This window comes from Myotis brandtii, unplaced genomic scaffold (genome assembly GCF_000412655.1).
Source record: "Myotis brandtii unplaced genomic scaffold, ASM41265v1 scaffold32, whole genome shotgun sequence".
NCBI classification, from domain to species: Eukaryota; Metazoa; Chordata; class Mammalia; order Chiroptera; family Vespertilionidae; genus Myotis; species Myotis brandtii.
Window position 1 is genome coordinate 476,023 of NW_005362269.1, and position 12,150 is coordinate 488,172.

The 12,150-nt window shown below is 48.1% G+C and overlaps 1 protein-coding gene across 3 annotated transcripts in view; it reads right to left on the bottom strand.

The window, feature by feature from the left end:
- Window positions 1-76: 76 nt before the first annotated feature.
- SH3TC2 (SH3 domain and tetratricopeptide repeats 2) overlaps window positions 77-12,150 on the bottom strand; it is a 50,445-nt gene continuing 38,371 nt past the window's right edge. For all 3 annotated transcript variants that reach the window (XM_014543072.1, XM_005870447.2, XM_014543074.1), the window contains 5 exons: window positions 8,277-8,427; window positions 6,043-6,165; window positions 4,177-4,327; window positions 2,242-2,438; window positions 77-723 (listed from right to left, as the gene is read on the bottom strand). In XM_014543072.1, the coding sequence (XP_014398558.1) occupies window positions 532-723; window positions 2,242-2,438; window positions 4,177-4,327; window positions 6,043-6,165; window positions 8,277-8,427 (814 nt within the window). In that variant the 3' untranslated portion in view covers window positions 77-531. The remainder of the gene's footprint in view (window positions 724-2,241; window positions 2,439-4,176; window positions 4,328-6,042; window positions 6,166-8,276; window positions 8,428-12,150) is intronic.

The window sequence follows — 12,150 nt, forward strand, 5'->3', positions numbered from 1 at the left end:
GCAGGATGGAAACAAGTGAACCTGCCTTCGACCTCACGCCTGTGCTTTCCGGGGCCACTCTGAGGCTGTGTCTTTGGGGCTAAGAGCATGGTCATTCCCACCTGCCGGTCCCCAGGCCCCTCCACGGGCAAGGGGAGGGGTCTTTCCCTGAGCAAAGTCAGTGAGGCAGCCAATCCAATCGCTTGCCTCCTCCCAGCCAGTCCCTGATTTCCCCGGGGAAGGAGCGAGGCTTCCCACGGGCACGGCTTCTCATTTTCTCCAGGAGAATCGTGGGCCGAGAAAAGTGCATTTCCGAGGCCAGCTGTGTGGAAGGACCACCGTCAACTGGGAAGGCGCTGGACCCCCAGCCGGGACTTCTCTCCGGGCTCCATCTCCCACTGCTGTGTGTCCAGCCCTGAAGGAGCCCCTCTTCTCACTGTCAAATGAGGGGCTGGGCCAGGTGATGACTTAGACCCTCCAATTAGTGTCCAGGAGCCTAAGGCAGGGAGGCACTTCTGGCATGGCAACTGGTCAGAGCTGGCCCAGCTCTCCTCAGAGGGCCAGGCCCCCGCCACTCAGCCACCGCGCCCTCTCTGCGGAGCGCCCGGATGGGCTGCTGAGCCACAGGGGGCTCTGGCAGATGCTGTCCAGCCTGCTCCTGATGGTGTCCTGCAGCTCCTCGTCGCCCAGCAGGGCTGCTGCTGCCAGGGCCAGCCACAAGTACTCAGTGGCATCGTGGGCATCCTAACCCCAAGGCACAGGGCAAAGAAGAGACAGCATTAGCAGCATTTCCAGGAGAGGCCTGGAGGCGGCGCTGGGAGCCCTAGCGGTGTCTGCCCCACATACCTTCATCCCTCTCCTGGCTCCTGGGGGACCTCCTCCCCTCCTCCCAGGCACAGGGTGGCACCTTAACTAGGGTCAGCCAATCACAAAGTAGCATCCCCTAGGCACAGTGCTCCAGGAAGGTATAAATGACTCAAGCTGGTCTATCCCAGTCCCTCCCCAAGGCCTTCCAGTGTGATCTAGCAGAGAAAATGGTCCCTTACCCTTTTAGATATGGGCTTGGGCCTGCCAATGGGGGGGGGGGGGGGAACGGGGGGGACTAAGGAACATGGGGAAGGAGAAGCATACAGAGCCAACAGATAGAGGGAGGCAGGGAATGCATGATGGGAAACTGAATTCATTCCTGAACTTCCCTGTTATTTAAGCAAACAAACTGCCTCTTTTGCTTAAGCTAGCTGGAGTTGAGTTCTTCCCCGGCAGCTGTAGAGCCTTTAGTTGACACAATCCAATCACGCACTTGGTCCCTGAGCCACTTGCTGGGAGCTGTGGGCAGAGGCACGATGGCTGGGGGCCTCCATGCCCAGGCCTCCCTCCCTACAGGGTGGGGATGAGGCACAGATCTGCCTCGGGTGAGACTCAACAGGGATGTCTGGTTCCCATCAACCCTCATAACTCAATAATCAACTCAGCCCAGAAACAACGTCTGGCAAAGAAGAAAAGGACAGCAGAGTTGCCCTGAGGATCCCCTGTGGCCAAACACAGGCGACTCGAAACCACCTTATTAAGAGATTAAGGCTTATGCTGCAGCAGACCGACCTCTGGCAAAGGGAAGCCAATGACTGGGGACAAGATTTGAGCCAGAAGTGTGAGAGAGTTTCAGGTCACCAGCACAGTCCTAGAAGAGGCAGGGAAAGCAAGCCCTGGGTTCAACTCCAGCAGAGCAAACAGGAGAATCGGGACTAAGACCTTCCGCAAGCCTAGGCATGCTGGCATTCGAAGACCCCACTCCTCATTGTCTCAAACATAGTAACCTGTAGCCAGATTGCTCCTAAATATAGTTTACACAACTGTATAAGTGAGTTGCAATGGACTAGTTAACCTATAACATCTTGTAGACATACAGGTAAGCATTCATTTTTCTTTTTCTTTTGGAGCTTTTGTTTTGGGTCTCATATATTTTCATAGGCTCTCAGGAACCAGGCAACGTGCCCATCCTACCTGACAGATAAAGTGGTCACAGGAACCAGAGCAGAGCAAGGAGGAAGAGGAGCTACCATCTGTCCTCAGAGATGGGAGGCACCTTTGAGCTCTCCATGGGGGCGAAGTGGAAGGAGCATTGGTCCCCAGTGGAGTCGGTCCCCACCCTTTGAGACGGGACTCCCCCTCAGGGCCATCTCAGCTCTACCCTGAAGGCCCAGGGTCCGGGAAAAACATGGCTGAATGGCAGCTCTCACCTGATCTTAGAAGCCTGATTCTTACCTTCAGCTGGTAGAATGTGAGTCGGCCCAGGCGACAGTATACCTTTGCGTAGTACAAGGCCTCCTTGGGGCTCTGCAGCCAGGCCGGACAGAGGGACAGAGTCTTCAGGTAGCAGTCCTCGGCCATCTCATACATGTGCAGGGAGTAGTACACCGTGGCCAGACGGTGGAAGGCCACCAGCTCCTGCTTCTGATCTCCTAGGGATCGGAAGACTGAGCAAGACCCCGGCAGCCAGCGCTTCCCATCACCCCTCCCCTCATTCGCTCTGCACAATTCTGTGGAGGTCTGCTAGGGTCAGGGACTGGGCTTGGGACATGAGGAACAGAGCAGAACAGGCCCCTGCCCTCACGAGGGCTACTGTCTCACAGGACACAAACATTCCGGAAATAATCCCACAAATAGAAGTAAAATTACAGCTGAGATAAGTGCTACAAAAGAAGACACAGAGCTGTCTGAGAGCGCACTGGTCAAGATTTTCTGGGATGATTCCTGAAGCAAACATTCTCCATATTACAGGTGTCACCTTCACTTGAGATTCTGGGAAATAATTATTTCCAAATTCCTGTGGGGGATGTGGTGACAAGATGAGCTTGCTGAAACAGCTACGGATTCTTTACAAGGAGATAACACTTGTCAGCTCCACACACGGGCTGTCCTGAGGGCTCTGGGCTGCCACCAGCTTGGATCTCAGGGTCTCCGGGAAGCCACAGAGACCTGCTCTCCAGTAACCCACACTATGGAGCCTCTGCTCTAGGGAGCCTAGATCTTATTTTGGTTTTGGGTGGGTTTGTTGTTTCAATAACAAAGTGGCCTTTTAAAGAGAACAAAGGCTTCCAATGGGTGTTTGGGGGTGGGGGGAGTGGCATATGTGCAAGGTGGCTGTTTGATGCAATCTAAAAACATCACTTTTAAGATTTAAAGACCCAAAAGCCCAAATTATAATAGAAAATCCAAGGGAGAGATAATTCTGATACGGACAAATGCAGTCACAGGGAAGCATAAAAGGGTGGGAAACAGCTCCCTTCGGCTCTGCCCAGGGGAGGATAAAGAGTGCACCCAGAGGCAGCTGCCTAGCGCCCCCAAGGCCTCTCCTGAGATCAGCAGACAGCCCCTCAGGGGTTCTTTGCAGTAAAGAAAAAGATAGGATGAGGAGAGAGGGAGCTCCGAAGTGCAATTAGACACAATAATGTCCAGTAGCATCAACATCCCATGCCCTTGAGCATGCCCAGAAGTCTCCTCTGGCATCCTCAGGAAGACTGCACCTGCCTCCACATCTAATCCCTCCTCTGACCAAACCTGCTGTCCCTCAGGCACCAGCATTCCAAATGCGGTGGGGGCTCTTTAAAATCTTTCTTTTAGTCTCCCTTCTTTCTCCTTTAATGACTTAGGTTGTTTCCCAGGAACTTTTGTGGTAAATGCAAACTATTTTGGTTACAGGGTGAGTTAAGTTAATGGGATTCTGACCTTCATTTACATTTCAGTTCTTTGGGGGGAAAATATGCATTTGACTCACAATCAACCAATTAAACATTAGGGCACAGTTTCTTTGCTGCAAGGCAATGCCCATGCATAGAATAAAATACCTTTTTATTGCCCTGTGCTGGGAAATAACACCCATGAAAATCTAAGAATTAGAGCAACACGGGTCACACTTATCCAGGACGAGTTAGGTACCAAGCACTATGCTGCAGGTTTACGTGGACAATCATTGGTCTTCATAACAACTGCATGAGGTGGGTGCTACTTTTAATCCTGATTTGCCAAAGACAAACTCGAGACTCCAGCTGCTCCCTTAGCTAAGGTCTCCCTGCAGTTGGATCTAGAACATGAACCCATGCAGTCTGACTCCAGAGCCTGTGCTGTGGCGCCTTGTTGCACCTCTTTGGGGAGGGGGGGGGGAGTTCTGCCCCACCCATTCAGTTCAGGACCACCTACCTGTGACTGTGCTGAGCCTGGCTGCCAGGGTGGCAAACTCCAGAGCCTTGTCATAGCCTTCCAGGCTGATCTGCAGCTCAGTCAGCTTGTTGAAAATCCGGAGCTCGGTTCTCACGGCCTTCATCCTCCTCGCTAAAGGGACAGCCCCCGCCTGCAAAGAGAGGCATAGGAATCTTAGTCTCCCATGAATGACCCACGTGCACCATACTCCAGGAGGCTCACATTCTACTGCTGGGTTGGGGGATGGTAGCAACTGAAACTAAGGAACTTGGTCATCCATACATGGGTTTTCTCAGCTCACTCTCTCGGCCCTGGCTCTTGGTTGCTCTGACCAGATCTTAGAGGTGGAAGGACTAGAGGTCATCAGGCCTCCTAAGTTTGGGAAAACTGAGAGCAGGAAAGTTACCTCCCAGCCATGTGCTCCCTCAGCACCCACAGCGCTAATCTACAAAGTACATATGTGTGTAGGATGAGAGTGCCCAACCAATGGTCATTTCTATTATTTTTATTATGACAGAATGTTAGGCAGGTCACGTCATCTCTCTGAGCCTTAGTTTTCTCATCTATAAAAATGCATATGACAATGAGCCCCTCAATAGTCAGGGTCGTGTTCCTTGTTCAGTGACAGGCACATAATGGGTGACTCACAAATGTTTGATGAGTGATTAATCAACTGAACAAGCAAATGAATTAATATCTGAATAAGTGAGATTTTAGGATCAAAGAAGACAAAGTTTACAACTTCAGTCAGTGGTAAAATTATGACTTCTGACATATCTGCTTAACATCTAGACATTTATTTATTAATATTATTTGTTAAATCAACTCCCTTTTGTTATCTTGTCTCATTCTTTGCAGCAATGTCTGTGAAATCATGGGTTTGATGAGCTGGTGTTATACTTGATAAAAACATTAAACAGATGTGTTCCTCCATGGACCAGCCATCTCCCACCTGCCTCCAGTGGTGCCTGGGAGCATTCCGGTACACAGATAAGTGTGCTACACACTGTGAGCACCGTGCACCTGAGAGATGCAATTATTATGGCCTCTTCTCCAAGCCTGAGAAGGACAGAGTTCATCAGCTCCTTCTTTGAGAGCCTGCCAGATTGAAGAGAGAGGAAGTATGTGGGCACTGGATGAGCAAGGTGTGGAAAAAAAGGGGCCACATATCCTACACACTCGGGGGAGGCCTGCATGATGGGCCCTACAAACTCAGAGACGAAAAGTAACCACGTAGGATGGTCTGAACATAAAAATTCCTCACTCAAAGTGGGTCATAGTGGTAGTCACATCCTAGGCCTGTAGCTTCCTTGGCAAAGGACAATCTTAACCTTAAGTGTCAGGGTAATTTTCCAGACCCCTTAGGCCACATCCACAAACTAGAAGACCACAGAACTCCTCCTTGTTATCTTGTTTCTCCAATACCATCTCATGTGTTGCCAATATTATCAACTATCCTGTACCCACCAATGTAAAAGAAATACATGTCTCTCTGTTTTACTTTTTATCCAATCCCAGAGATGTCCCTGCTTTGCCTTCTCCTGTCCCCTTAATCTCCCATCAATGGATTTCATGTATTCCCTCATGCCTCCTCCTTTGATGCTAATGTATAAAATAAGCTTAAAACTGCCATTTTTTGGAACATTTTCTTAATCCGTGGAGATTTTGCTTCCCAGGAATTGTTATCAGTTTGGCTCAATAAACTCATAAAAATTCTCTCCAGACTTGGATGTTTTTTACATCAACAAAGAGAAGGAAAAGAAATACCAGCAAAAGAGGTGAAGGCAGGTCCAGGCTGAAGTCTATATGGCCTCTCCCAGGTTTGTGCCAGGACCTGGCGGGCACACTGTGCGGCCTGGGACTTACCCGGTAATATTCCACCGCTCGATGCCTGTGGCGGGTCCCATTGAAGAACACATCACCTGCTTCTTCATAGAGCTTGAGGGCCAGGGAGGGCTCTTCTGGCTTCAGTGCTTTCTGGATGGCTGCCTGGGTGGGACAGAGACAACTGTCAAAGGCAGAGAGAAGGGCTTCAAGCGTCCACAGGACTGGCAGGAGTGAGAACCTGACCACCCAGCTTAACCCTCTGCGGTGTCCCCAGAATCCCAAATTGTCCTCCACACTCATAGAGCTGCTAGGAAGACTTTGAGATTCTCTAGCCCAGCATTTCCCTATTATTGTATGAGAGATTACATCATATAGCCCTCGAATAATTTTCAGCAGTACACATAACATTTTATGTTTTAATATACAAGTATTTATTTTAATGTGTTTTAAGAAAAAAAGACTATTACATCAAAACCTGTGATTTCAGATAGCATTGTTTAGTATAAAACGCTAAGTCAACTTGAAGTTAAATCAAGTATATAGTGATATAAAGAGTACATGGATACTGCAAAACCGTGAACTGTTCATATTAATGACTGAACTTCCAGATGGAGAAACTGAGGCTCAGAAATATTAAGAAACCTCTCCACATTCATGTCAGTGGTTAGTGGCAAACAAATGCTAGTGTCTTCCAGCCCAACACCCTTCTCCTAGCCTCCATGACCTCTTTCTCTCTAGCAAGCTAGTCCATATTGCATCGAAGCAGAACGTGGCATGGAAGGTGAAGAGTGAAGAACGCACAACAGCACAGCTGCGGCAGCTCAGCCCAGACAGAGAGGATTCACTTCCATGGCAATGACCTGCAGAAGTCCAAGGTAGATGGCAGTCTGGGGTTGGGTGGGCCTGGCACCAGGTCTCGCTGGGGAAAGACCCCACAGTTACTGTCACTGCACATGCCGCTACACAGACAGGGGGCGGTGAGACGGAATCCTGGAGTCAGAGGCTCTGCTGACAACACGAACAGCTTCCTCTGGGCCTCCGTCTCCCGAAGAGTGAGAGGCAAGACTGAACTATCTGCTCTGAAAATCCTTCCAGCTCTAAAACGCCAAAGCAGAATGGAGTCTGAGAGTGAAAGCTTTACTTCACACAGCCGGGGGGCCACTTCCACCACTTACTACATGTCTCATCTTGAGCAAGTTACTCAGCCTCAGTGAGCCTCATCGGTAAAATGGGAATTTCAATAGAAACTCCCGCTGCATTTGTAATGAGGATTAATCTACATCATGCCTGTGATGTGTTTACCAAAGTCTCCTGTGCATTCAATCAATGTTACACAACCTTCAGTCTCAGTGCGAGTGAGTTTATGTGAGTTTAACTAATGGCGTAGGGGGGAATAAGAAGGAAGAAAATAAGAAACGGGAAGGAAGCAAAGATAATGAGCATATTTTAGATGAAACAAATCTTACATACTATCATGATGTCAGTATTTGCAGATAATAGTAATAATAATGAAATACCACTTATTAAGCATTTATCGAGCCCCAAGACTTAGTAACTGCTTACTATGCACATGCATTTACTATATAAGTGATTACCTAATCCTTAATAGAGACTGGGTTCACCCATGAAGAAATGGAATCCTAGAGAGCTCATGTAGCAAGTCCAAGGTCACACAGTTTGAGAACAATAATGTTAACACTCCACACACATCAACCTCGCCTCATATTGCAGCACAGCCCTGAAGGCAAGGTGTGTGTCAAGCTTTGGAAAGATGGACGTGCTTGGCATTCAGGTGAGGGAGTCTCCCACCACGTTCTTTGGGAGCTTCCATGTGTATATGGACCCAGGAGTGGCCCTTTGCCACCTGTATGCAGCCTGCCAGACTGCCCTGGCTCCCACCTGTGACCAGGGAGCAGCCCAGTGTTGACTTCCCCTCCAAGGAGAGGCCATCACCTCTCTCCAGCTCCTGATGGTCCCTCTGGAGCAGCGGTTCTCAACCTGTGGGTCGCAACCCCTTTGGGGGTCGAACGACCCTTTCACAGGGGTCGCCTAAGACCATCGGAAAACACACATATAATTACATATTGTTTTTGTGATTAATCACTATGCTTTAATTACATTCAACTTGTAACAATGAAATTGGGGGTCACCACAACATGAGGAACTGTATTAAAGGGTCGCGGCATTAGGAAGGTTGAGAACCACTGCTCTGGAGGGTGCAGCTGCCTCCCCAGTTGGCCCAAGTCGGCAGAAGAGCTCTGCAGGAGGCCCACCTGCAAGTACAGCTCCACCAGCTCGTCCTCCTGCATGAGGTAGTAGAGACGCCCAGCCCCGAGCCAGGCCTCGGCAGCCTTGTCCTCCTCGCCCAGGTCGATGAAGATCCGCAGGCTCTCCTTGATGCAGGTGAGGGACCTCCTGAGGGACCTGAGGGGCGAACACGGACTCATAAGGTGGGAGGGCTCCCAAGGGCCTCAGAGTCCCTTAGCACAGGGAGAAACGGAGGCTCTCAGGGGGGCGGGGGGAACAACATTGTTTCAGGTCACACAGGAAGGTCTGGGTGTGATCTGAACCAGGCTCTGCCTTAACTGGCTGTAAGAAAGTACAGGACTTCTCTGTGCCTTGTTTTCCCCATCTGTAATGTGGCGATATAATTGTACCTGCCTCGGAGGATTGTTATAAGGTTTGAATGTAATAATAAAACAAGAATGCTCAGAGTAAGCACTTGATAAATATTTAAATGTTAGTTATCATTGTTATTACTAACCCATGGTCCATCCATCTTTCTACTGCACTTGAACATTTTTTTCCATAAGCACTTAACACACAGCAGATGCCAAAGGCCTACTTATTGTATAAATGCACAAATGAATGACCATAGTGGTAACTTTAAATCATCAAAAACATTTGGTGTTTTAAAAAGAAGGACCGAAGAAGAGTAGAAGTTTTCAAAGGTTCAGGTTTAATGAAGTGCTCTTTAATTATCTGGAAAAAACTGTCTTATGTAGGATACTCTTCCCTCAGGACAGGGATTAATGAAGAAACGAGTCACAGCTAATGTAATGTTGCACAGATTTGACATTCTACAAGAAGGAGCACTGGGCATCATCTAGATCAGTGGTTCTCAACCTGTGGGTCGCGACCCCTTTGGGGGTCGAACGACCCTTTCACAGGGGTCACCTAAGACCATCGGAAAACACATATATAATTACATATTGTTTTGTGATTAATCACTATGCTTTAATTATGTTCAATTTGTAACAATGAAATTGGGGGTCACCACAACATGAGGAACTGTATTAAAGGGCCGCGGCATTAGGAAGGTTGAGAACCACTGATCTAGATGGTAGTTCTCAACTCCAGCAGCAATTGGAATATCCTGGAAGCTTTTTAAACATACGTACACAAGCGAACCCATCTCATTGTGCTCCATGCCAGGGCACCCTGGGACACTCGGGGAGTGTGGCTCAGGCAGCAACACTCTGCCAAAGCCCTCCCACACTGCCTGCATTGTACAGCTTGGGTTGAGACTTATTGACCTAGTTCAACCCCTTTATTTCATAGAAAAAACAGGCCCAGAGATGGGAAGTGACTGTGCAAGGGTGCACACAGCATGTTAGGGGAAGACTCAAGGCCAGAACTCCCTTCTTCTGAGTCCCAGCCCTGAACTAGTCCTGTAACACCCACATTCCTCAAAGCCTGATTCACAGCCCACGGGATTCAGCATTCCCTAGGGAGCTTATTAAACACACAAACTCCCAGAACTTTCTCAGATTGACTCTATCAGAATCATCACAGCTGCAAGCCAGGCTTCATTAGCCCTCAATTTCTACAGCTCTTTCTACCTCGTACGGGTATCCTGAGATTACACATTGCTCAGTAAACAGTGCACATCACTAAATGCTTTCTGTGACTGTGAGGACCCTAACCCCAACCACTTTCACAATGGATGCTCACTGGGCACCCACCCACCCCTGCAGATGCCCACCCCCCAACTCCATCCACATCCCCTCCTGGGGGACAGGCTAGAGCCCCCTCTCTCCCTTCGTACCCATATCCAGATGAACATTAAACTGTCTTTTAAACCTGCCTCGGAGGATTGTTGTAAGGTTTAAATGGAACAATACAATGAGAGTGCTCAGAGTAAGCACTTGATAAATATTTAAATATTAGCTATCATTGTTATTACTGACCCATGGTCCATCCATCTTTCTACTGCACTGTAACATTCAAATGTGTTCTCAACTTCCCCACGTTTCCATTATAACTGCTGCTCCTTCTACCCCAAATTCCATTCTTTTACCCTTTCTCACCTTCAAAATCTTACTTCTCCCTCAAGGGCACCCTCACATGCTATGAGCTTCATGAAGTCTTCCCTGACCCTTCGCTGTTGGTGTTCCTTCCTTCCTCTCCAAACCTAGCCTTGCAGAGCCCGCCGTCTCACCTGTGAGCACTGTTTGCCTTTGCCTGGGGTGGCTCTGGGTTTTGTGAAATGGAAATCCCTGCGGGAAGTTCAGTTGAAAAAAAAAATGTGTCCATTACATCAAAACTCACTTAATAAATTTCCCCTAGAAATCAGTGCCAAGAAAAAATTTGCTCCAACAGATATATTTGCTTCTGTTCTTTCATCAGGCAGTGTGAACCACATATGGCTTTCCCCTTTTACCTCCGCCACCAGGAAGCTTAGTGCTAACTTACAGTAATCACCCCCGGGTGCATGGAAACACTTGTTTTTCTATGTCTATTAACTGGTCTTTGTTCTCTTTTTTCCTTGAGTGCTCTACAGAAGTGGGTGATTTATCCCTGCTAAATAAACACAGCCTCAGAACGTTCTCCTTGATAACCTGGGCCTTCTATAAAGGGACGATGACCTTATGTTTGCAGAGGTTTCCCCTGTCACGTAAGGTACCTCACGGTCTTCCTCTTGGTATCACTCACGGAAGGTAAAGCAGAGTGGATATTTATTTCCTCCCAATTATACAAATAGAAATCCAGAATCTTAGTTATAGAATGTTAGGATTTTTAAAAAAGCCTAATCTGGATCATATTCCAGAACAATGGAGTAAAGACCTCCAAAAATCCACTCTCCCATAAAAACCAAAGAGAACACAGGCAAAAATTGTCACAATCCATTTTTTCAGAACTCTGGAAGTTAACCGAAGGTTTGCGACAATTTGAGGAGAGTTCATTCAAGAAAAACAGCTGAATCGTGTTAAGAATAGTGAGTCTAGAACAGCCGTGGGCAAACTACGGCCCGCGGGCCGGATCCAGCCCGTTTGAAATGAATAAAACTAAAAAAAAAAAGACCGTACCCTTTTATGTAATGATGTTTACTTTGAATTTATATTAGTTCACACAAACACTCCATCCATGCTTTTGTTCCGGCCCTCCTTTCCAGTTTAAGAACCCATTGTGGCCCTCGAGTCAAAAAGTTTGCCCACCCCTGGTCTAGAAGCATCTCTCTCTACAGCTCTGTGGCAGCCTTAAAACCAAAGGCTGGTTTTTAACTTGGCAATCACAGTAGCTGGGAAAACCAGTAACCTCTTGCAGCCACTGGAGGGGACACAGTGAGTTTGGAATTCCCCATACTCTGTCCCCAGGGAACTATCACTATCTGACAAGTCTGGAAGTTCCCTGAAAGCCTTCACTCACAGGGCTTGTTTTTAATCAACCTGACTCAGAGCTCACTCATTGTAGATAACCCTTTCCCTGGGGTGTTTGTCCAAATAGATGTGCAGCAATTGTTTAACAACGCTGCTGCCTGAGATGGTGAAAACATCTGGAGCAAAGAAGAAGCTGAAAACAAGACAACAAATAAAAGGAAAAGTTGGGGAATGAGCTGTCCATAGAAGGCATTGAAAAGCTCCAGCATATTCCCAGCAATCTAAAAGACCATCTGAATGTGCAAAACTGTGTACATGTCCAGGAAATGTATAATCCTATCTAATAATAGAGAAACATGGTAATTAACCATAACTTCGCTACCCTTCCCATTGGCTAATCAGCGAGATATGCAAATTAACTGCCAACCAAGATGGCGGCCAGCAGCCGGCAGCCTGAAGTGAACAGGAGGCTTGCTTGCTCCAGTGATGGAGGAAGCCAAGGTTCCCCGCCTGCCGCTGCCCAGCTCTGAGCTGCACTCTAAGCAAC